The 23,442-nt window shown below is 39.1% G+C and overlaps 3 protein-coding genes across 6 annotated transcripts; 2 read left to right on the top strand and 1 right to left on the bottom strand.

The window, feature by feature from the left end:
- Positions 1-744: 744 nt before the first annotated feature.
- Positions 745-16,043, top strand: vmp1 (vacuole membrane protein 1). Of its 4 annotated transcripts, none has more exons than XM_044032818.1 (12): positions 745-938; positions 2,741-2,848; positions 3,157-3,305; positions 3,621-3,711; positions 4,416-4,526; positions 7,808-7,975; positions 8,499-8,630; positions 10,329-10,409; positions 10,584-10,700; positions 12,316-12,377; positions 13,978-14,077; positions 14,972-16,043. In XM_044032818.1, the coding sequence occupies exons 2-12, from the start codon at positions 2,780-2,782 to the stop codon at positions 15,113-15,115; spliced, it is 1,224 nt and encodes a 407-aa protein (XP_043888753.1). In that variant the 5' UTR covers positions 745-938; positions 2,741-2,779; the 3' UTR covers positions 15,116-16,043. The 4 variants fall into 4 exon arrangements, with proteins under 4 accessions (XP_043888753.1, XP_043888755.1, XP_043888754.1 ...); XM_044032820.1 differs by having other exon boundaries at positions 746-938; positions 3,173-3,305; XM_044032819.1 differs by lacking the exon at positions 745-938 and adding an exon at positions 954-1,055.
- A 1,204-nt stretch (positions 16,044-17,247) lies between these two features.
- On the bottom strand, positions 17,248-20,860 carry LOC122774018 (tubulin delta chain-like). Its single transcript, XM_044033066.1, has 8 exons — positions 20,158-20,860; positions 19,921-20,068; positions 19,481-19,697; positions 19,002-19,233; positions 18,480-18,644; positions 17,965-18,093; positions 17,592-17,775; positions 17,248-17,468 (listed from the first exon to the last, which is right to left on the bottom strand). Exons 1-8 carry the CDS (start codon positions 20,309-20,311, stop codon positions 17,360-17,362), a joined length of 1,338 nt encoding a protein of 445 aa, XP_043889001.1. The 5' UTR covers positions 20,312-20,860; the 3' UTR covers positions 17,248-17,359.
- A 168-nt stretch (positions 20,861-21,028) lies between these two features.
- LOC122774019 (ribosomal protein S6 kinase beta-1-like) lies at positions 21,029-23,434 on the top strand. The gene is made up of 4 exons (XM_044033067.1): positions 21,029-21,221; positions 22,690-22,733; positions 22,841-22,961; positions 23,110-23,434. Exons 1-4 carry the CDS (start codon positions 21,153-21,155, stop codon positions 23,185-23,187), a joined length of 312 nt encoding a protein of 103 aa, XP_043889002.1. The 5' UTR covers positions 21,029-21,152; the 3' UTR covers positions 23,188-23,434.
- Positions 23,435-23,442: the final 8 nt, after the last annotated feature.

Consider the following 23,442-nt stretch of genomic DNA (forward strand, 5'->3'; position numbering starts at 1 on the left):
GGTGTACCCCGCCTATTACCCTATGTCAGCTGAGATTGGCACAGTACCCCATGCGACTGTCCTGTGGAGAATAAAGCAGTAGAAAATTGATAGATGGATGATAATCTTGATCTTTTTCCAAAACTTTTTAACTTTTTGTACAGAGACCTACTTTTAAAATTGATAAACCATTGCAAAACAACTGATAATACAAATCATGACTGGTGCACTATTGTGCGTTGTATAACATTTCTGACTATTTTAAATGCCATTTCTGTGATACCTAATATTACAATAGGATAAAGAGATTTTATACATGTGTTATTAAAAAAACAATAAACAAAAATACTAAGAAATTATATAAATGTGCTCAGCAAATCCCAAAACTGTAATTTATCTGTGAGTTCAGGCAATGTTTGTCGACTTATCATAAATGCATAGAGGATGTATGGTCTTCAGAATTTTAAAGGATTAAAGGATCCTTTGACCTATGAACTCAGGTGAGCATTAAGGCAGCCTTTAGGACTTTAAGTAGGATCAAAGTAATATTTCAACGGTTTAAGTCATTGGTTCTTTTAATTTTCATTCGTTTTTTTTTCAAAGTGTCACGATGTTCCCATTAATTAAGATATCACTTTGGTGTAACTAAGATTAAACTAAGTTGTGCTGCAGTTGTCATTTTTACTGGCAAATGTGGTAACATCCGATTGGACCAACGAGCACAATTTACGGAAGTACGTCTTTGCAAGAGTTTCGCAATACAAGTCTCATGAAGCAAACTTTTACTGAAATTACGATGTACTCATCTGCTACTGTGTTTTGCGTTAATGCTTAGTCAGTTATAAATGTATAGATACAAAACTTGTGAAAAATCTGCGTTTGTACACATTTCCGCTTGACTAAAGTTTTACTTTGACACGTTCAGTCATTTTTTTCCGGGTGAGGAGGACAGGAAAGAGGTACGGCTGTCATTTAATGTTCTACAAATATCGCTCTCTTTCTTCTCTGTATAGTTATTTTTTCTCGTTATTAATAGGTCACCGCGGCAGAAAACTGGTTTATATACGTATCCGAACGTAAGGCTTCTGTTTATTGATTTTTGATGGCATTTATACTTGTAGGTATAGTTCTCTAGCTTTGCCGCTAGCGTAGATGCTAACCGGCTAGCATGTGGATGATGTGCTTGCAGTTAGCATCATATACTGTCACATTAAGAACACGCTCGACGACGACGGTTATTTCAGTTATCTGAGCAGATTATTCTCGTGAGACAAGCGGTTATTATTTACGCTTCCACTTCACTGCTCGATGTGATAACTTCCCTGTGAATTCAACCATGTCATTTGAATGTCAGTCGTCCGGTGCTGTCTTCTGGTTCCCCTGCGCGAGTACGCGTCATGTGCTCAATAACACTTCAGGAAACACTATCTTGTGAAATACCTTAACATTTGTATTGCCACATATTACGCGTTGACCTACGTGTTGATGTGAAACATCAATGTCACAGTTGTAACAGAATCTCAAGACAGTCTACCAAATAATAATCTCTCCTGAACAATAGGAAGATCAGAATACTAGTGGTAATTAATACTGCAGTCTTCTGAACGCTCGGATAATGTCATTCCATTTGTGTTACGTGTCACAAGTGCTTACTCGTAATGCGTATTTGTTTTTGTGAGGAAAATATAGCATTCTTACATAAATCACCATAACCAGCCATTGTCTTATCACTGCAAGTTGCTGGTCTAAACTTTTAGATTGCTCCTCCTTGTGAAGCGTTTTGTAACATTGTACAATGATGCTTAATAATAACAAAAACTTTTGTATGGCCTTAAAGAGAAACCACTAATAATTTGTCAGAGTATAACAAATGAAGACCACACCCTGAAAGCTTTGTGTAAATAAAACAATGTTGCTGAAAGTATACTTCCTGTTGCCTACAAAGAATATGAAAAAAGCCTGTTGTGTACTATTCCTGCAAACATACTTTTGGCCACTTCCATAGTAACAGATCAAAGGAAGCTGAGGGCAGCATCTGGCTGGCTGGAAGCGGGATGCTTGGCTAGAATAATGAGAGCGAATACAATAGGGCATTAACAAATCTAAACTAAATGTTACATGGGTGCCGACTCATCATGACTGACTAATATGGAATGCATTGCTAGTAAATAGTCAAGGTAACCAGTTAGCTGTTACAGGTCAAAGCAGGGGAACTTTTTGTTTTGAAAGAAGTAGATATCAGAGAGAAAATGAAAGAGAGTTAAGAATAAATCATTAATGCAACTTTGCAGATAACTTCACAAGTAGAACTTAATCGATGCAAACTAGGTGAGTGACGGACTTGACATGATGGACAATTCGGTGAAGATATAGCATTGCACGATTGAATCCAGCTTGAAGCAAAATTGCTTTTTTTCCATGTATATTCTCAGAAGTGGCTGTGATGCAGTGCTCACTTTTTTAATATGATTGAGGTGTGACTTGTGAATGTGTGTGGTATCTGCTGACTGAGGCATTTAGTACACGACGACTGCATGTGAATAACAGGTTGTGTGCACCCGCAAGGTAACAAAGTGTTGATGCAAAGTTAATGTTAACACACAGATAGTGTCCTGCTAATGAGCCGTTGATAAGGACTTTGTGACCGAGTGAATGTCACAGTGTCTGTCATTTTCTGTCACACAGTGGGAAGTAAAACAACAGAACAGAGGACATGGTTGAACTAAATTGTCTCTGTCTTCATCTGTCTCCATCATTCCAGACTGCCTGACCTGCTACATACTGATTGACATGGCAGCGAATGGAGCGAGCTGTGAACCGCCTCAGAAACGTGCAGCAGCTAAAGACAAACAGAATGGCAAGTCCACAGGTTAGTCTGGGTGAACTTCACTTCAATTTAACATGTTATACAGTAGAGAAGTAAATACTCGTAAATACGCCTGTAAAAGCTCAGGTTGTGTAGTATCTGATGACACAAAGTGATAGCTGCCACCAGATGACTCTAACAAGTTAGCTGATTGACTTTTAGCCTACTTTCAGTTTTCGAAGCTGCAGGTAACATAGTCCACACAATTTTACAGCCACATTCTTGTTGATGGGATTTGTATCATGCATGTAGTTGTACCAATTCCACAAGATGCAGTGACTGACGTAGCTGAAGGAGCCTCACTATGTCAGGGTGTTTGTGTTCCAGACTCGTCACTAAGAGAGAGGAGGCAGAAAGATAAAGAGGAGCGTTTGTCTCTGCTCTTATGGAGGAGGCCGGTCACCACACTACATTACTTCCTCTTGGAGACCCTCATCAAGCTAAAGGAGTGGACGTTAAAGTAAGCCTTAAAACTGGTTTCTCTTGTCTGCTCTGTTGCCCTACTCTACACTATGAGGTTGTGATCTCACTGAGACAATAATAATGCCATTAATAGGTCTGTGCTCTCAGAAGCTGGAATTGTACAGCTTTTCATGAGCAATTTCAAACATTGTAGAATTATCAACGTCATTTACGTTTATGGGGATATAAATAATAATCAAGCCTAGTAGGCCTTCGAATACTGAGATAGTACAACATATCTTTTTCCATCCATTGTTTTACATATGCACTTATTACGCTACAAACATTTTTGTTCTTCTGTCTTTCTGTTCAGGCTTTGGCAGCGAAGAGGCATAGTGTGTTTTTTTTTGGTGTTATGCTCCCTTTTCTCCATTTTGTACTCCACGGAGGGAGCACATCAAGAAGTAAGGCTTTTGCAATTTGTTTTTAAGTGATGTTAATAATCAACAGTATTTCTTCAATGCTGTCTGTTTAAAGGTTAATGATAAGTCCTCCTCTGTCCACCTAAAAACCTGTGTTGAGTGATGATGAGATCTGCGTTGTTGTCAAGTAACCCTTGATCACACAGTTGTTCGACTGGTTACTAATTCCTGAGCAGTATCACAGTTCAGTTAAAGGAGAACAAGGTTTAATTTAAAATGAACTTGTGCCAGGGTTACTCATGTTATAATACTGAGCTGCCACAAGTGATCAATGATAAGAGGAAAAATATACAACAAAAAGATAAAATTTTATATACTATATATACTTTTATATACTACTAAAAATATATACTATATACACTGCTGCTGCAAATTGTATTGTAATTATTTATTTTTATTTATTGACTTTTCTCTGGATATAAATAGTTGATCTATATGTTTTTCTTTGTCACTATATTATTCAAATGAAATGAAAATGAAGGGACAATGAAACTGCTGCAATAAACACAAGGCATTTTACAAACCTAGAACTCTTAGCATTGGACCCATTTTTTCTATGATGTCATTGCACTAATTTTCCTCTTCGTAAGCTAATTAAAAAAAGAGATTACTATTCTATTACTGTTATTTATTCACTATTCCCTGTGTAACATCTGCTTCATTTACTCCACTTTCTTTCACTGAAGTATGTTCAGCACCTGGAGAATAAGCTGCTATGGTGTGCCTACTGGGTAGGTCTTGGGATCCTGTCCTCAGTAGGCCTTGGGACTGGCTTACACACCTTCCTGCTCTATCTGGTAAGAAACCACCAATGTATGGAAATGTACACACTCAAAAGCAGACGTCTCACTCGTGTTAGTATTAGTGAAGACCCTTCTTGACTGGTTTAAAGTTTGCTTTCTTAACCCCAAATAATTAATTTGCATCACAAAAGAAAAATGTGAGAGAGCTAGAGATATGACTGCAAAGTAGAAATGGATTAAGTTTCCATACTTGATTACATCACAATGTTGTGCAGTTTAGAATAATGTCTTCTAGCTGTGAAAGTTTAAAAGTGGTTAACTTATACAATTTTCCATAATCCAAAAAGTCCATAATATCGTGGAGCACTTTAAATCAGGTGTAATGAAATTTCCATGCCAGGATGTTAAAACTGACCTGTGTTTATAGCATTTTCTGCTAAGTTTATATGTGTCTGTTCCTCTAGTTGCCAGTGGATGGCGTCATTCTCATACAAAGCCTTTTCAAGCTTATCTCATTTTTGTCACATCTGTCCAAAGCTAACCAGGAGATAAGTGTAATATTCTCTTGACAGTCAGTCACAGTAAGAGTATGAGCGAGTCACCAAAATATGTGTCATTTGTGCTGGAAATGGTTAAGTTATTAAAAATGACAGGAGGAAGCTCTCCACAATAGTCTACTTTAAGCTGATGATGTGGCTTTGGTTCTGTAGGTCTTGCACAGATGTGGTTCTGCTGAGTCAGTTGTTTTCCATGATAATGAAACAATGGGAAAAGATGTCACTGTGACCTTCCTCTTTGTAGAGCAGATGTGTAATCCCTCTAACAATACTGCTCTCCATTTGCTGGAGTAGTTTTGTGGTTCTTTATGTTCTGTGCCCAGCAATACTTGAATACAGTAGTGGTGGTGGTGGATAGAAATAACATGTGTTACAACTCTGGCAAGATGTGACTCCATTCCCCCCATCTCCCTGAGAGTGGACATTGTTCTATACTTTATTTATATATCAGTGAAAACTATTTGCATTACTATACTGAACTGGAGGCACATCACAAATTATAAGGCAAACCCACACTTCCTGTCTCTCTCCCATATCACGGTGGCAAGTTCCTTATCAAGAAATCCCTGTAGATGGAACTTGGATATTAATTGAGGATTTTGTCTTTGTGAAGCAGTATACCTCTTTGGTGAGAATGGTGATGGCCACACCACACAAATCATCATTTATGTGACCATCTCTTTTCAGTTTTTCCACAGAAAGGTGTTGAAAGCTGGCCAAATTATGTCAGACCCTCTTTTCACAAGATGAAGAAAAAATTCCTGTTCCCATGTTGCTCAGAAGTTAGTTTATGTTCACAGTGCAGCAGTACTTGTTACTCAGTGTTTATGTCAGCTAAGGATAGGAAACTCCCTGTGTCAGTGTTAAAGTAAAAACCACATGTAGAACCAGCAGAGATGCTCTGTGTATCTACCTCAAGCCTAAAGCATTAATAGCTTACCCCTCAGAGAGGATGAGATCATGGTGCTCATGGGAAAGGGGATTCACTCACCAAGATGATGATGTGATTCATCGTAATGTTCTGGAGGTCACTGCAGTGCTTCATAAAAGTTGAATTATAGTCTTAATATTGTGGTCAAAGTAAAAAGGCCTGTTGATTATTTTTACTTCTGAATGTTTCAATTTGCCATCAACAACATCAAATATTAAAGTTATTTCTCTTGTAATGTTAGTTGAATCGGTCATCAGTTGGTCAGTCCTTCCCTCTGAAAAACACTTCATATGATTTTCTATGATCCTCAGTCAGTTCCTCTTTCTTTATATTGATAAAGTTTTGTGTCCTCATCAGGGCAAAATCTAACCTCAAGCAGCAAACTGCACATTCTAGACAAATTTTGTTGAGTGCCACAAAATTTGCTGAAATCATAGACGGTCCCCTGGGATTAACCACACCCAAGAAACCTCAGTTTTGCACCACCCAGGGGTCACCATTTCATAGCACGCTGCCGTGAAATTTGCTTAACTCATTCATGCTTCTAAGGGGATAGACTTTAATTACCCTGTGGTCTTTCCTGTTGTGTCACTTTCCCAGCAATCTTAATTTATAACATACCTTAGACCCATTTTTCGGAGCAGAAACATATCACTGTTTTGCTTGTTCTACCTGGCAGTTTCATATTATTGTTATGATGTCTGAAACAATAATAAAAGGTCCAGAGGCTTTTTTCTGAGTAGTTTTGTTCATAAATTAACTTTGGAAAATGGTAAATGTGATACTACTCGACCAAGAAAGGGGGTTTATTCACCCTTTATGCGAGTAGTTCTGCTCTGGCCGAGCAAACATAGAGGTTTAAAACAAGGCCACTGTGTCACCTGTCAGATGAGTGTTGGAGAATTTGGATACAAACTTAGTCACTGCTTCTTTTTTTCTTGTTAACACTGGCTTATTGTGTCCTGAAAAAAAAAGTTCTTTAAGAAAGTCCTGTTTAGTTTGAAAGAGACTGTGTTGTGTAAATTAAGAAGCCTCCATTGTGCTCTTACTCAGAGTAGGGTGGCGGTGTCTGTTGAGGAGCTTTTGCAGTCAACACACACTAATCGTGAGCTGTCCATCTACTGTCAGTGTTGTCTGTATCACGTTAGAGAGGCATAATGGAATAGCTGTGTTGTAGTTACAGGTGTTGAGGCCAGATGGCTCAGCTTAACCAGACCCCGTCTTCATGATAAATGATGACATACCTACCTGACAAAGAGACTGTGTGACTCAGCTCCTGTTGGTCTGTGTGTGACCTATGGACAGATAATGCTGTTAGTGCTAATGTGCTTTTTATGTACCTGCTTTTACTGAGATAAAGAGAGAAGTCATCAAACTACGACATTTGCCATATTTACAATTACATGAATGCACATGTCCAGGGCTGGGTATTAAACTTCGATACTTTGGTATTGGCAGAACTGGGTGTCCAACTTAAATCCTTGACCTTTTTTGGTATCAACTAAGCATCAAACCTCCTTCCCCAAAGAAGAAGATAGATTTAACAAGTGATTAAATTAAAGAAGATGGGTAGAGAAGATCTAAAATGCATGTAATACAAATGAGAGCTTTGTCTTTGAACACAAAAAAGCAACTGGGTCAAAATATGTCATTTTTCAGATAAAAACAGATTTAATGAAATCAGTATCAAAATCCAGATATTGATATCAATACCGTATTTTGAATCAATATCCAACTCTCGTGCCACAACAGACATTGGACAAAAAAGTTGTCTTTGGCTTGCATGTGTCTCTGTGATCGATCTGTTCATGAAAGCATCCTGTCCATCTTCTCGTCCTCTGTACCAGGGTCCTCACATAGCATCAGTAACCTTGGCTGCTTATGAGTGTGGCTCCATAGACTTCCCTGAGCCTCCGTACCCGGACCAGATTGTTTGTCCCCAAGATGAAGCAATGGAGAGCGGCATCTCTCTGTTCTCAATCATGTCAAAGGTCCGACTGGAGGCCTGCATGTGGGTGAGTAGAATGTAAAGAATGTTTGTCAGTGCCAGGCGCAGGCGGTGTCATGACCAATGATATCTGGGAACTCATTTACCTTTTCATCATGCTTGAGTGTCCGTCATACACAACAGTATGCATCATTTCATTTAAGAAACACATTTTTATGAGTGTATACGGTGGAAGAAACAAAATCAGTCTTTATGGTTTCTTTGTTGTATGGAGCAAAGAATATTCACATTTAAGAAGTTGAAAAATCAGTGTGCTTGTTTAAATTATTAAGAAACTTAAATCATTGAATCAATTATGTAAGTAGTTGGGTATTCATTTACTAATATTTGCTAAATTAATAGATGCAGCCCTAACTGTGTGGTACAAGACCTGGTAATTCACCTCTGCTAGCATCACATCATGAATGCTATAGCAGGTGTTTACATCTTCACATGTTGACTTTCTTGTGAGATGAAAAAAGAATAGGTGTCTACGTGTTGAAAATAAATAAGGAAAATGTCAGCATGTAACATTTTGACTTTGGGTTTAGGGTGCAGGCACTGCCATCGGAGAGCTGCCTCCATATTTCATGGCCAGAGCAGCTCGTCAGTCAGGAGCCGATCCAGATGATGAAGACTACGAGGAGTTTGAGGAGATGCTTGAGCAGGCTGAAGGTGCACAGGTCAGTGTTACACGCTCAACTATATCTATAATGAGAGCCACTGACTCGGCCTTTTCCTATGTTAAGTCTTTTTTAGCAAGCCATTCTCACAGCCACTGACATATATTGAAGGGCAATCGCCCACCTTAGATGTGCCTGATGCATCTAAGTTGATTTTCAAAGAACACAAACATAAGAATAAACTAAGAATCCAATGTATTTACTCGGAAGCACATAATACAACACAGTTGACCGAAATGCTGTACATTTAAAACACATACATGACAAACGGCTGTCATATTTAAATACAAACAGAAACAAAATTGCCAAAATTTTACATAATTTTTGTGCAAGGCAGCCCAGCCCCAGTCTGCTTGTTTCCTTTAAAAACTGAATATTGTAATATCTGTCCATTTTATGAGTTCCAGATTAGCTTAGTTGTCCATCCACTCAATATCATACGGCCTCAGTTGATTTTCATAATTCATAAACAACTGACCATGGAACCACTGCCCAGTGATTGGTCCTCAAGTGCCATGTGACTTCAATGAAGCCACTCCTCCTTTACACTTCCAGTAAATTTGCCTGTTGGTGTGTGAGTCACCCTCAGCACTGCTCCCCTTTTAATCATCCCGCAGGCTTTGCTCCTTCTGCCTTCCTCCCTCCTCCCCTTCTCTCTATTCACGGGCCTCTAATTTGAATGATAGACAATTCTGTCAGGAACTGGGTTCACATGACTGGAGGCTGCTGAGATCAAATGCTGAGTCAGCAAAGTTGTGTATATTGCCTCCATCACCCATTCTCTCTTTGTTGGGTCTCAGCTGAACTGATTAAGGAGAAACATGCAACAATCACGTGCCTCTGACAATGGGAAATTTTATTTAAGCATTGGTCATGGGTTTTCAAATCAACCAGACGAGTCAGAAGCAATGGATTTAATGAATGTATCCATGTGATTCATTACATGTTAAAACAGAAGTATAACAGAAACATTTATGAAATGAAAATGAAATATTTTTTTAATGTAACATACTGCCTTGGTAATGATTGACTACTTCTATGTGGATACAAACATACATATTTTTAAATTCTGAATTAAAACAAATATACCAGAGATATTGACATAGCTAAAATATGATATGGTTAAACAATGAAAACAAATGTTTAGTGTTAGGCTCAAGAATTTAAAATTTGAAATTTAAAGTTGCTCTCAAAATTGCTGATGTACCACTTTTTAAACCTCTTTTTACCTCTTAATCTGCCCCCTGCATCGGCTGTAATTTCCCCCCATGTAGCCACAGACATTTCAACTCCGCAGGGTTGGAGATGGGATCAAAAGATCCTCCGCACTTCTGTACCACACACTTTATATTTATAATGTCACCAAGCCAAAAAAAATCCTTTGAGTGCTCTGAAATTTTACCACAATACTCTCATCAAAGCTCTTGTTCCTTGTAATAACCGTTTGGTTAAAATGCATCTGAATCACTACAAGGTTATTCTAAGAAATAGAAAAGGGTGATTATGTGTTCAGTTAAGTGTGTATCTACATTTTGAGAAGCAGTGTAACATTTGTGAAAGCTGTGGGTTGTGAAAGTGACACGGCATATACTTGGCTGTTTAAAAAAACAATAAGGAAGACAAGTAATCATATGAGGTCATGTTGTTTTTATGCTGTCTTGTAACAATATTGTTTTTAATAACTTTTAAATTTTACAGGATTTTGTCACAAGAGCAAAGCTTGGTGTCCAGCATATGGTACAGAAAGTGGGATTCTTTGGGATTTTGGCATGTGCCTCAGTAAGTTAAAAATCCACATGGATTTGTTTTAAATTTTCCTGCAGCTCAATTTTTTATTTTATATTTCTGACTGTACACTTTACTTAGCATTTGTGTTACTAACCCCACAATTACAATTGATATTGTAGTCCTGTCATTATCGCCTTAAATCATCTCTCTGTCTGTTTGTTTCAGATCCCCAATCCTCTCTTTGACCTGGCTGGAATAACCTGCGGCCATTTCATGGTTCCCTTCTGGACCTTTTTTGGAGCAACTCTGATCGGGAAAGCCATCATCAAGATGCACATACAGGTTAGCAGTTCAAATGAAGTGTTTGTTTGTTTGTTTGTTTGTTTATTTATTTATTTATTTATTTATTTATTTATTCATCCATCCATCCATCCAGGAAAATCCCATTGATATTAAGAAGGGTAGGCAGCAGCAAATACAGAACACTCAACAGTTACACATTTTCACAGTTAAAACACTAGCAGAAAACAAATAAAAATAATCCAGATTAAATTTACAAGCACATTATGAAAAACAAGTGCATGTTGTGGAGTCATCCTCTAGAACTCCGTTTGGATTTGAAAGCGTTCAATGAAATTAACTGTTAGTTTCCTTCTCGTGTCTTTTTCTGTTTAAAGTGCAATTACAAAGTGAGCGGAAAAACAGAATCTTCAAATTCCCTGTATGATCACTCATACTTGGCCAATAAAGGTGATTCTGATTATCTGGCAGTTAGAGACTCAAAACAAACAAAAAAGAAAAGGGCAACAAATGGCACTACCTTTTTTTTTTCTTTTTTAACATCAACCACATGATACACTCACTCCATCTTGGCTTTGAAGGTCTTTTCTTTAATGTTATTGCGTCGCTGTCTGCAATGTAATAATGCATGTGAGAAAAATGTCCACTCTTAACAAGAAGTGGTATGCAGTGCTGACTCACTCATTTTGAACAATCCCACAACCTCAAAACGTGTGGAAGAGATGAAAACTGCTGCTTAGATCATGTCTTAGTGGCTGTGAGAAACTCCTAATTGTCTACTTCTGGTTAACTTTTAGACTTTGCTCTGTTCCTTCGGGGATTCCTTATTCTGCTTTGAGTTTTGGGATGCATCCAGACGCTATAAACTGGCTCCAGATGAAAAGAGGGAAGTCTTTAGTAAGAGTTAGAGTTTTTTAGATCCATTAGATCAAAAAACTTGTCACTTATGGAGTGTTGAGTCTGCTACACCAGTGACTAATATAAACCGAGACGAAAAGACACCGTCTGTCTGTCGGTGAGTCGCCAATTATCTTAACAAACTGAAACCTATCCATCTCTTGTTGGTACCAACCAGTGATCTCACTGAGACCTTTCAGATAAAGATGTCGGGCTGCAGGGGTTGTGGAGGATGTAGAGTGGACATGAGAAAGTAGATTTGAGACTAGGAAATTGAGCAGACGGCAGGAGGTGGTTGGGGCGGGGGGTCTCTTTTTTGTACCTTAAACCCCATTGAACACCACGTGTCATATCCTGTCTGATTTTGTCCAGGGGGCCATGTGTCATGGCTTTTAAAGCTGATCAGTGTCAGGAACGCAGGAGAATATTGTGGTCAAACCCCCCCCACCTCCCCCGTCCCCCGCCGTGGTGCTTTGCAAACCACACAAAGCCCCTCACAGCCTAAAATTTAGCTTTGTGCCAGGTCTGAGTTTAGTAATTAGTGTCTGTAGACGGTGGCAGATTTTTCACAGCTGTGCGGCTAAAATTAAGAATGAAAATATGTCTACAGCTCAGCATATATTAACGTGTCCTTCATGTGTTTCTTAAAGATGGGCTGTTTTTGTGGTCACTTCTTTGTTCAGATGTCCTTGTTTTAGATACCTCTGCATATGTTTGCAAAGTGCTTTGTTTTGAATTTCCATCTCTCTTCTTCCCACAGAAACTCTTTGTTATTATCACCTTCAGCAAGCACATAGTGGAGCAAATGGTGTCACTGATTGGGTAAGTGTCTCATTGTCCTTCCTCTGGTTTTGTGGTCAGCAGTGCATTTGTAAACATTTTCAGATGCATCTGGACGACTGATTGGATATCCTGAGTGAATAAACGCTTTCATCACAGGCGTGTGCGTGCATGCATTTACACAAGCGCACTGTAATGCAATCCATGTCTGCAGCATTGGTGGTCAGGCATGTGAGGTCCCATCCCAACATGTCGATCTGACTCAGAGAGTTCAGCTTTGGCTGAGACAAATTCCCCAGTGAAGTGGGAAACACAATCATAGACATAAAAAAAAAAACTTTCTGTGACAGATGTCACATTAAGCTTATTTATAGCTGCAGGGCTTTAATTAAAGACGATGTTTATGGTAAAATTAGTTACTCAGAGTTGAAATATGCTAAATATTGATTGACAATGTTTTACTTACCTTCACATAAGCTGCTTTGTTATTTTCTTATTAATCTTTTGGCTGTGAAACGTTAAGGCTCATGTAAAGTCCAGCTAGTAACTTCATCCATATTTATTTAGATTTGAATCTTTTTCCTTCTGATTTTTAGGAGTAGGATTCAGGGTTCCTCCCCATTAATTTCAGATGACCCACTGTGACTCAATATGATGTGTGCAAATGGTGTTCCACTGCTGATACAGGATGTTTTTATGACAACAGCAGTGTGTTTGTATTCCGGTGTACTCGCATGTTAAATGGGAGAGATAACAGGAATGAGTCACTCAAAACTAGTTATGTTTATTTAAAATGAGCAATTAGCCAGTCCCATTTTGGCGTTTTTTTTTTACTTAGTCTAGTCAAGTCTACACATTTTAATGTTCTCATTAAAATGGACAGAGTTAAATTAATGTAGCAGTACAGTATATATATATATATATATATATATATATATATATATATATATATATATACATATATATACTTGTGTGTATCTTGCCATGGTAATGATACATTTATTGTCATGTAAAGTTCCCCGAAACCTTTCTGACCATATAGCAAAACCAAAGCATCAGTGTCTCTGAATGATATAAATTAATAAAAAGGTAATCCATTGTGATTGGACCCCTGGTGAGATAATCCTCACTGCCTAATAAGGACATGAGCACACCCTGATTAGATGTCTTTCCACCCAGAAGGCAGCAATGGTGGTAAAGGTGATGACATCATGACGACTCACTTCCCGTTCAAAGGGGCTGACACAGGCTCCTATAGAGAGCTGAGCAGTATAAAAGGAGGGTTGAGGAGTTTGTGCTTCATTCCTCTCTGCTGCCTGCTCCTGCTCACAGGAACAAGTGGAGGAGCTGGAAGAGCCAACATAAGGCCCACATGTAGGATGTTGCTTCAGCAGCTCTTGCAAGGATGCTGGTTGACTGGTGGATGAGTGAAGATTCCTAGTAGTGTTGAGGGAAAGTGATAGAATGCTCTACGAGGCTTCTCAAGGGAATAATTATTCTTAGTGTAAAGCTACAGTTTTTGTGCTCCATGTCGTCAGAAAGGTGTTTGAAGGGTAAGTGACTTACTGTTCTTCCTCTCTCTCTCTCTTACTCTGTTTCCTTTGCCATTCTGTGTGGACGTTATGTGGGGCTGTGGTACCAGCTCTGTGCCTAAAGTGGGACCAGCACTCCAGAAGCCCTTCAGCCAGTACCTGGAAGCCCAGCGGAACAAGCTGCACCATGCTGGAGGAAGTATACCAGCGGTAAGTACAATACCTGACATTTCTTTCAGATGACAGCCAAAATGAGCTGCTTTATTCATACTTTCATTTACTAAGTGTCTTTTTGTTAAACTCAAGTCTTTTAAATACACACTGTAAACTGCATGAGCCCAAGGGCCTTAACATTTCAATGTTTACTAAAGGTTAAACAGCATTACAAGAAAGAGTTTGGTGAGTTTTTTAAGTTTAGCTCCACAACTTGTGAGGATGTTATGTGAACATTTGAAACTTTATGTTGGATGAAGACTTTAGTAATACTACATTTTCTTTATCAGTATTACACTACCATCACGTCAACAAATAGAAAAAAACAAATGTATCTGAAGGTCAATCCAGTTATGTATTATATATCGAGCTCTGTTATCTTATTCCCTTAAAAATGCACTGCAACGTTTCAATACCCAAAACTCTTTCAACAATAGGCCTGTTGATTGGCAAAAATCTTGTGGTATACATATCCCAATTTTTGCCTCCAAAATAGTGTATTTTAAGAAAATCTGTAATAATAAAAAACACAATGTTAAATACATAAATAATTAAGTTTTCTTTGTCTAGAGGAGTGAAAGGCGGGGGAGAGTCAGATGGCTAAATGCTTGCTGCTAACTAGTGGTTGGAGGTTTAAATACATTAAACAAAAGCCACATATTATGAAAGATATTGTGATATTATAGTGTATATTATAGTTTTTTATTATAGTTTTCTTACACGCCATATTCAACAATGTTCACATTTTAAGGTCATAGCTGAATTTGTTTGCTTGTGTTACTGTACTATTCCTTTGTTCTTTTAATGTTGGTAACTGATATTTTTTCTTCTTTTTTTTACTTTTTCTTCTTTCTTTTTTTTTTTTTTTTTTTTTTTTTTTTTTTTTACCAGGATGAGAACTGGTTGGCGTGGGTGTTTGAGAAGGTGGTGCTGGTCATGGTCTGCTACTTTGTCATCTCCATTGTCAACTCCATGGCTCAGAGCTATGCCAAGCGGCTGCAGCAGCAGAGGCACACCGAGGAGAAAACCAAGTGATGATGAGACAAAAGTACTACAAAACATCCAAGTGACTGTGTTTCTGCTGCTGCTGCCAAGAGCCTTCCTCTCACTCGGCCACAGCCACTCACAATTGAACAACAAACCTCACCCTCTCATCCATTCTGAAAGAGGCTGAATGCTAAAAGAAAAAAAAAAAAAAGGAAAAAGAAAGGCCAGACTCTTTGTTTGGTACGTGTGCTTTTGAGGATGTGTGCTACTGTTTACCGTTTGTCCCTCTTCAGGTTTTGTAGTTCTTAACTTCATCTCACTCTGTGTGTAGTGCGATCGGATTTACTGTTGATCTTAATATATGTTACGTTAAATTAACCCTTTCATTGACCTCAGAAGTAAAGCAGAGGTTTGGTGGTGGCTGCTGTGTGCGGGCAGTGCCCATCCATCAGATGCTATGCCTTATGCAAGACGGGAAGGTTTGACTTCCTCTGAATATTGTTCTTGACTTATAGACTTGATTGTTATTTAATTTTGTAACATTTATGTATGGATGCATCATGATGTGTTTGTACAGTGTGCTGCCTAGATAACTGCAATGGATGGTCTCTGTTTTCAGGGTTTAATTTTCCTCGTGTTTTTCGTTCAGTTTTACAGCTAAGACCAACTTAACGTCTTTTCTTTCTGGAAGTGTTGTTTCGAAATGGGGGGAAAAAAAGCAATATCGATTTAGAACAGATGGGTACTGATTATGGTTTGCACACTGTGTACATATATTACTATCTTTTTGACAGTATGTGCAGATGTATTTCTATTCCAGTGCTGAGTGGGGACATGAGTTAACTTAAACCAAAACACAAAAGGTGATATCATTTGTAAAGTGACATTGTACTCTGAGCAAACTAGTCTCATTTCTATTCTGTACATTTAGGTCGAACCTTGGATCAGATCATATATATAAAACCTGTAAATCATGGCACTTGTTTCCAAGTCTCAGTCTTTCATTCTTTGGATGCTTTTGTAGGACAGTAATGCTTACAGATTCATGGTTTTGTCATCACTGTGATGTTAAATAACTTCTAACCATCATGACCGAGCTCATGCATCATTCTCTCTTTGACGTAGCCATGTTTAAGGTAAGTGAACGGCTTCTCATAACGTTTTCATTTCACTATCTTTGGATTACAGTTATTTCTACATTTTATGAATTGGTTAACGTTCACCGGTTTGTGCTGATTTGGACTTTTCTATTTGACGCATGAATTCTTCTTGTGTTGGAGATGATTCCCCTCTGAAACATTTCAAAACAGCTCCAGCATGTGGATAACACAATTACCAACCATATATCCAGGCGTGTGCACACTTCCTACTCGTCAGCTAGCTTATCAGACTGGTGTTGGCTGTTATATTGTCATGGCAACAGCGGTCTGTAGGCTGGCTGAAGTTGTGGGTCCACGGCATTTGATGTGTGCTGCTCTGCTGATGTCAATTGTAAAATGAACAATAAAGTTATGGAAAGAATGTTCACTGATGTCACTGTTACTTTTCTTTGTGCAGATCTGGGGGATCACTGTTACATTTTTAAATTGATTTAACCACAAGGTCCATTTAGTAACTGGAGTTTTAGATCAAGTGACAATCATTAGCAGATGGAGTCACCTTTGATAGAAGCTTAATTTTCTGAGACTTAAAATAACAAGTTTAACAGCTTTTTCTTAATAGATTGTACTCATTACTTATGTAGGGCTGTATATACTAGTTACCATTTATAGGCTAACATAAAATTGCAGTCTTAAATAGTTGCAAGATAATTTCCTGCATGCAAAAATGATTGGAGAATTGAGTGCTTTTGGTTTTTTGTTTTTGTTTTTTTGTTAAGTTGAAGTTTAATTTTTGAATTATTACTGAAGAAATTATTATTATTCCTCAAAGTAAATCGCCTTTTTGAAAACCTCATCATACCCCAAAACTCATGGATTTTTGCAACCGCATCAATCCTGGTGTAAATTCACGTGTGTAAGTCGTTCACTAAGGACTCATTCTTGGCTTAGGAAACAGTCATTTCCAAACCTCAAATTATATAATGATGTAATTTAACAAACTTTTCATTGATGAGGCTCTAAACATGGCGTTGGCCTCAGTCACTGGTGCCTCAGCAGATGTCAAAGTGAAGGAATCAGTTTTCAGTGAAGAAATAATTTATTTGAAGCAAACTATTTTATTTACATATTCATTTAAATAAACTAAATATACAAAGTCATGAGAGGTAGTGCTGGTCAGGCTTTCTCTTGCTTAGTTGCACAGTTGAGTGTAGCTGGATATGACTTGCTCCACAGACGTAAAACTGTCCAGAAAATCCTCCTCTGAGATTCCAAACCTGATGTACTGATGAATATAAGCTCTGCAACAGTGTGAATAAACACTTAATTCAGAAACAGAAAAACAGGTCACCACAAGATCTTATATAAACATTCCCTTCGGTAAATATTGAGAGCATAGCTTTAAAAAAACACGACTGACTCACCTGGAGGCAAACATGTTCCAGGCTTTTCTCACCATGTTGTCCAGGGGTTTGAGCAGAGCCTGACTGTTACTGACCAGTGTGGCTGATTTTTCATATTTATTGAAAGGCACAGGTGAATTCCACCTCGTGAAAGCAGTTTCTGGTGACAGCCAGGATGTGTACAGAGCTGGATCCTCAAAGCCACCTGTGCATTCACATACAATAATAATAAAGGGGATTAATAAAGTATAAGATTTAGATTTAATATCTCACATCATTGTTTCCACATCACATGATATTAAAACAAACAGTATATTTATCAGACCAGGCTCTACTGTGCAGTATTTCAATTTCAACTGTTAAAATCTATTGATTTTTGAAGCATCTCACTGACCAGCCTCTGCACTGTACACATCTTTGCCCCTCAGAATGAGCAGGTTGGCCAGGGAGGTGTTGAAGCTGGCTCCTGTCAGACTCCTGGTTCGCTCAGAGGCTGAAGGTGGACGCATCTGCCAGTCTATACCTGAAACAGGGAAAACAAGAAGATACATAAAATACGATCCAACTCCAAACTATATAGTTAATAATCTTCTAATATCTCCAGACAAACTTAAGTGCCAAGTTCTTCAAAAGTCATTGAGTCAGTAGCAAATGGACTTGTAGGCTTCTTGAAGATGTTTCACCTCTCGTCTAAAGTCATTTCACACCTAATAGTCCACTAGACTTGGTTCAATGAGAAAAATAATTACTGAAGGAGAAGACAAGACAAAAAATTAACAAAAAAACTACACATAATATCTTCAAATAGTGGAACAAGTAGCCCCGCTGCTACTAGAGAACCATGACCTGGATAAATCAGAATCTACACAGACATTAAGTGACAAATGTTGGCAACGGAAAGAAACTTGCCATCCTCCATCTTGCTGTTGGAGATGAGCATTTGTCGCAGGTGCTTGAGCAGCCCCGGCCAGCTGAACGTGCTGTAGGCGATGGAGGAACTCGGCATCTGAGGGATCGTGCACACACTGAGCAGCTTGTACTCTGGGTGACATGCAAGGCTGCTCACCAACTCACCTGAGAGACACACACATCACAACACAATTAGTACATGAGGACTGTAGGTGCTGAGGTCAGCATTGACACAGGTGACGCCTTGACCGAGAGCTTTAACGGATAAATTCAGAGGCGTTGGACATTTTCTCTTTCCCTCCATGATGCTGTTGATGAGTCAGTGACAGAGGGATTTGATTCCATTCTGTCTAGAGACAGGAAACAGGTTGTGAGAGTATGGGATATACTGTACATGCAGAAAGGGTTCTACTGACCAGGAGTCAAGACTGCTCAGCTGCTCAGTGAATATTGCCTTTGTGGTACAAGCTCTAAACAACCTCCACCATCGTGTGCGTGCTTGCCTGTGTGCATTTCCCTCACCCAGTGGATTTCTACTGTAGACACCATGGGAGTCGGCAGTGAGTGCAGGCTGCAGCACACTGCCAAGCTGGTGAGCGATGACCCTGTTGACGTCACTGAAGGAGATGTGTTTGATGTTGAGCAGCTGACTGCAGATCCTGTGCACCGTGTCGTTCTCGTGCACCAGGATGGCGTCTGACAGCTGATAGAGATGAGCCAGCGTCAGCACTGAGTTGTAGTTCTGAACAATCACCTGAAACAAGTCAAGAGGGAGGGGATTTCATTTTATTTAAAAAAAAACATTCTGCTGTTATGTACCACTGTCCCGTTCAATGTCAGACTGACTTGACTGACATGTCATGGGCATTGATTTTGTAAATTTGACTTGTGGGTAATTTCTACTGTATCTGATAACAATAATTGCAGAATTGCAATACACAACAAGCACCCAAAAACTATGATCCACCAGCATACTGTCCCAATCTAAGTTGCCTCCATACCTCTCCAGTCCCATAAGGCCAGGTGAGGTGGTTGAGGATGAAAGACTTTGAGTAGGCGTCTCGGAGACTCTGTGTGACGTAGGTACCGACCCCAGAGCCAGTTCCTCCTGCCACACTCATCATGGTCATGAAACCAGCCAGTCTGTCACAGCGCTCCACCTCTCGCCTCACCAGCTCCTCCACCACCTCTATGTGACGAGGACCATGGACACAAAACCTGAGCGAGACAGGAATAAACAATAGCAGCGTTTTCACTCCCTACTGCAAGAGAAATTCAGAACTTTGACCACTTGTCAGTCAAGAATGAGCCTACAGGTTTCACTTTAATCTTAAAAAACTTCAACATGTAATATATCAAATTATAACAGCTGCAATTTGATTTGGATTTTTTATCATTTTACATGTTCAACAAGGAACATTTTTGGGTAAAGTTTCCTCACCCATTAGCCCAGTTGTTTCCAGAACCCTGTTTCTGGCTGAAGTGAGAATCATCTCCATATCTCCACCTGCCTGAATCTGCAGCCTTCTTCATACTCTGCTTTATCACTTTAGGCTCCATGTCTATGAGCACTGCTCTCGCCACAAGATCTGGTCACAAAAAAAGAAAAACTTAAGTCAATGTGATGTCACCACATTATTAAATATAAAAATAGACTCGCTTACTGAGTGTGGTTTACCTCCATGTTTGTTTTGGTGGAAGAAGCGCTCACAGCTGACTGTGGTGTGTGTCGTTCTCCTCTGTGCGTCCTGCGCGTCACTGCAGATGACGTCATAGAGCTCCTGACCAACCTGGTTCCCACACTGACCCAGCTGAAGCGTCACCACGGACATTTTACAGCCGACAAACAATGAACGCGCAGGAATGAACCTCTCTGAGTCACGTGCGGGTTTCCGAGCAGAGGACCAGAGCACACGGTCTGAAGTTCACAGCTAAACTCACGCGGTGTGAGGCACGTTTCATGTCCGCACCTGTGTGTTGCGCTCAGAAAGTCATGCTGCCGCCACAGCAGGAGAGACAGGAACATCCGGTTAAAGCTGTTAACACTTTCAAAATAAAATGCAAATTTAGTGAATAGTTACAAGTGAAAAGATGTGAGAAACGTATATTATGTTTATGCCTTTTATGTGTGGTTGAGCACAACTCGGAACATATTCAAGTATAATACATCGTATATGGGCATTATGTGAGTTTATTTATTTATTTGTTTATTCTCAGCAGAGACCCATAAGTTAAACTGTACTAAGTAGTAGAAATTATTTGTTGATTCAGGGTGTGTGCGGTTTCTTTAAAAATGAGTGTATTTTTCATGGTTGTTCCATGCCAATTCAAAAAATAAGGAAAGAAAAAATACATATGTTACAAACAATTCACATTTCCTATTATTATTTATACACTTGTGTTAATGCTTGATTATTTTCCCTCTTTTTACGTGAGAAAAGCTAAACAAAAGTACCATGCTTATTCTACAAATCGTCTATGTATGAAGAGCAGTTATTGTTATTTTCAAAATAAAAGCCTCGCAGGTCACCGCCCCTTGTGTTGAGCGGCGCAGACTGCGCATGCTCAGTGTAGTACCCGGTCATGGCGGCGGTGTGTGTTTGTCCATGAGGTGCGGGGGGACGCCTGCCATTCCTGCGGTGTGTGACAGAGACATCCGAGCGAAGCGCTGCCATGGCTGGAGTGTTTGACATTGATTTGGATCAGCCGGAGGACAATGTCTCCGACGATGAGTGCGAGGAGGTACTTTAATGATGCACGTAACTGCGGCAGTTGTCAGCTGTGGCTCTTAGCTGTTAGCAGTTAGCCTGCCAGGCACCGCAGGCCTGCTCTGCAGCCGGGGCTCCTAGGCCTCTGCTATCACTGTTAGCATGCACTGATGGACAGCATGACACCTTTCAAGACAGAGCTGTCACTTCTTGTGCGCTTACCTTTCTCCTAATGATGTTGGTCAGCGATGAAACGCTCGCGTTGTTGACGCTGTCATATTGTTACAACATCGCTGTTGTGCAAGCAAAGCCTTACTTGGCTAAAGCTGCTGCTGCTGCTGCAGTGATAAATGTGGCTCAGTGAGCAACAGTTTATTTTGGCAGGACAGAGACACAGTAAGGCAGTGTAGTCATTAAGCTGCTACCTGTTTGTTTTCACAGTATGAATAAAACATAAGTAAACAACATTTAAATAACATTTCAGAGCTGCAAACTACATTTACCTGAAAATAACAGCTATTTACTGAAAACAAATGTTTGTTGCATGCGTTAAACTCACCTGATCACCTGCAGGTACAGTGTATTTACACTGAAAACACGCTAACCTTCATACTAGACCATAAGAAGTTTTCTTAGACTTTTGGACCCCTGTGTCTGCCATCGTTATTCCACTAAGACAAACAACTTTTGACCTTTTGTTGTTTTCCTGCACCATGTTTATGTTCATGTTACAGTGATTGAGCAACTGTTGCATCAAAGCAACTGTCTGTGATGATTTCTTCACAGACTATGATGCAAAGCCATACCATATTTGTGTGTTTGTGGGCGGGGACATAACAATGTGCTACCAAGGTTATTTTCATGATTGCATATATATATCTCTATTAACTAATAACCAATCATAGTAATGACATGTACAGAGGGAAGTCTTTTTTGACTCATGATCATAATGTTTTGCTCAGGAATGTATTCTCCTTTCGGAAGAACGAATCACTTTGTAATTTCAAGATGTTTTTCAACCAAGTAACATATTTGTCACTGTTAGAACTCTTGACTCCAGAGAAATATGGTTTAGGGTGTATTGTTGAAGCCTGATTGACCTATGATTATTGGTTATGTGCTTTTATGATTTGAAATTCTTGTCGTACTCTGGATATATTGAATTATGTTGTTGCTATTTATTTTGTTTTAAATTTTAAGTTAGTTTTTTAAGCTTCTGTTTATAAATCACACTCTCTCTGTGAGTGTATATGATATGTATACATGGATGTAAAGAAAGGAAGGAATCAATATAGATGATTATTTGTTGCGTTTAGTGCCGATATCTTTGCACAAAGTATGTTTAAAGTAAGTGCTACAAGATGTTTTAGATAAGAAGGCATAACATGTTGAACAGAAGGAAGAATATGATATAAAAACACAAAATGCCATGACTTTAAAACATTTAAATAGCAACACATACTGACTTAATTGACATGTATGTTGTGTTTTGTTTTTGCTAGGTTCAAATCAATGATATCATGGATCAGTGCAGTGGATTTGAATTGTAAGTATTCAATACAGTTTGTTCAATTTGTGTTTCCTTGTATGATTTTATGATGCTCTAGGCAGAAAAACAGGTGTGAGTGTTGTATGTTGAATATGTCTGTGCAGCAACATGGACGACTGTGAGAAGATTGAGATATCGGAGGACAATGTCAATCAGGGGACGGAGAACATTAGACCTGAGTGCTTTGAGCTGCTGCGGGTCCTGGGGAAAGGTGGCTATGGAAAGGTACTTGTGAAACCTTGATAAAGGACATGGAACACTACGCATAGTTTGGATTATGTGTTTTATGGTTAACTTTTGAATCACATTCTTTCTCAGCTCTTCACTTGATTGTTATAAGCATGCTAATTGTTTCTTTCTACTTTCTATGCAGGTTTTCCAAGTTCGAAAAGTTGTCGGTGCTGCTTCAGGCAAAATATTTGCCATGAAAGTTTTAAAAAAGGTAACTTAATTTTTTCCTCTGCCAGCTGCTCTCAGTATGTGTTATGTTAACAATCTGCATGCTTGTTATTATAAATAAGTATTCTGCTCCTGTCTGAAAATATTGGCTGTCCTTGAAGCCAGTGGTGGGGTAAGATTTCACTGCTAGTTGGTAAAATGCCATTTGTGCTTCTCTGCTGCAGCCTTGGCACTTGCAGTTCTCTGCCTCAGTCTCTTAGATACTGCTTGATATTCACACTGCTTCCGCTTTATTTTTCTGAAATGA

This window comes from Solea senegalensis, linkage group LG8 (assembly GCF_019176455.1).
Source record: "Solea senegalensis isolate Sse05_10M linkage group LG8, IFAPA_SoseM_1, whole genome shotgun sequence".
Classification (NCBI taxonomy): Eukaryota; Metazoa; Chordata; class Actinopteri; order Pleuronectiformes; family Soleidae; genus Solea; species Solea senegalensis.

Excerpts from the sequence above, each read along its gene's own strand:
- vmp1 (XM_044032818.1), top strand. The coding sequence starts at position 2,780 with ATGGAGCGAGCTGTGAACCGCCTCAGAAACGTGCAGCAGCTAAAGACA. Across the intron at positions 2,849-3,156 it reads ACAGAATGGCAAGTCCACAG|GGTGTTTGTGTTCCAGACTC; the intron begins GTTAGTCTGGGT and ends TCACTATGTCAG. Across the intron at positions 10,701-12,315 it reads TCATCAAGATGCACATACAG|AAACTCTTTGTTATTATCAC; the intron begins GTTAGCAGTTCA and ends TTCTTCCCACAG.
- LOC122774018 (XM_044033066.1), bottom strand. The coding sequence starts at position 20,311 with ATGTCCGTGGTGACGCTTCAGCTGGGTCAGTGTGGGAACCAGGTTGGT. Across the intron at positions 20,069-20,157 it reads CCACCAAAACAAACATGGAG|ATCTTGTGGCGAGAGCAGTG; the intron begins GTAAACCACACT and ends TTTTGTGACCAG. Across the intron at positions 19,234-19,480 it reads GGCCTTATGGGACTGGAGAG|GTGATTGTTCAGAACTACAA; the intron begins GTATGGAGGCAA and ends GACTTGTTTCAG.
- LOC122774019 (XM_044033067.1), top strand. The coding sequence starts at position 21,153 with ATGGCTGGAGTGTTTGACATTGATTTGGATCAGCCGGAGGACAATGTC. Across the intron at positions 21,222-22,689 it reads CCGACGATGAGTGCGAGGAG|GTTCAAATCAATGATATCAT; the intron begins GTACTTTAATGA and ends TGTTTTTGCTAG. Across the intron at positions 22,962-23,109 it reads GGAAAGGTGGCTATGGAAAG|GTTTTCCAAGTTCGAAAAGT; the intron begins GTACTTGTGAAA and ends CTTTCTATGCAG.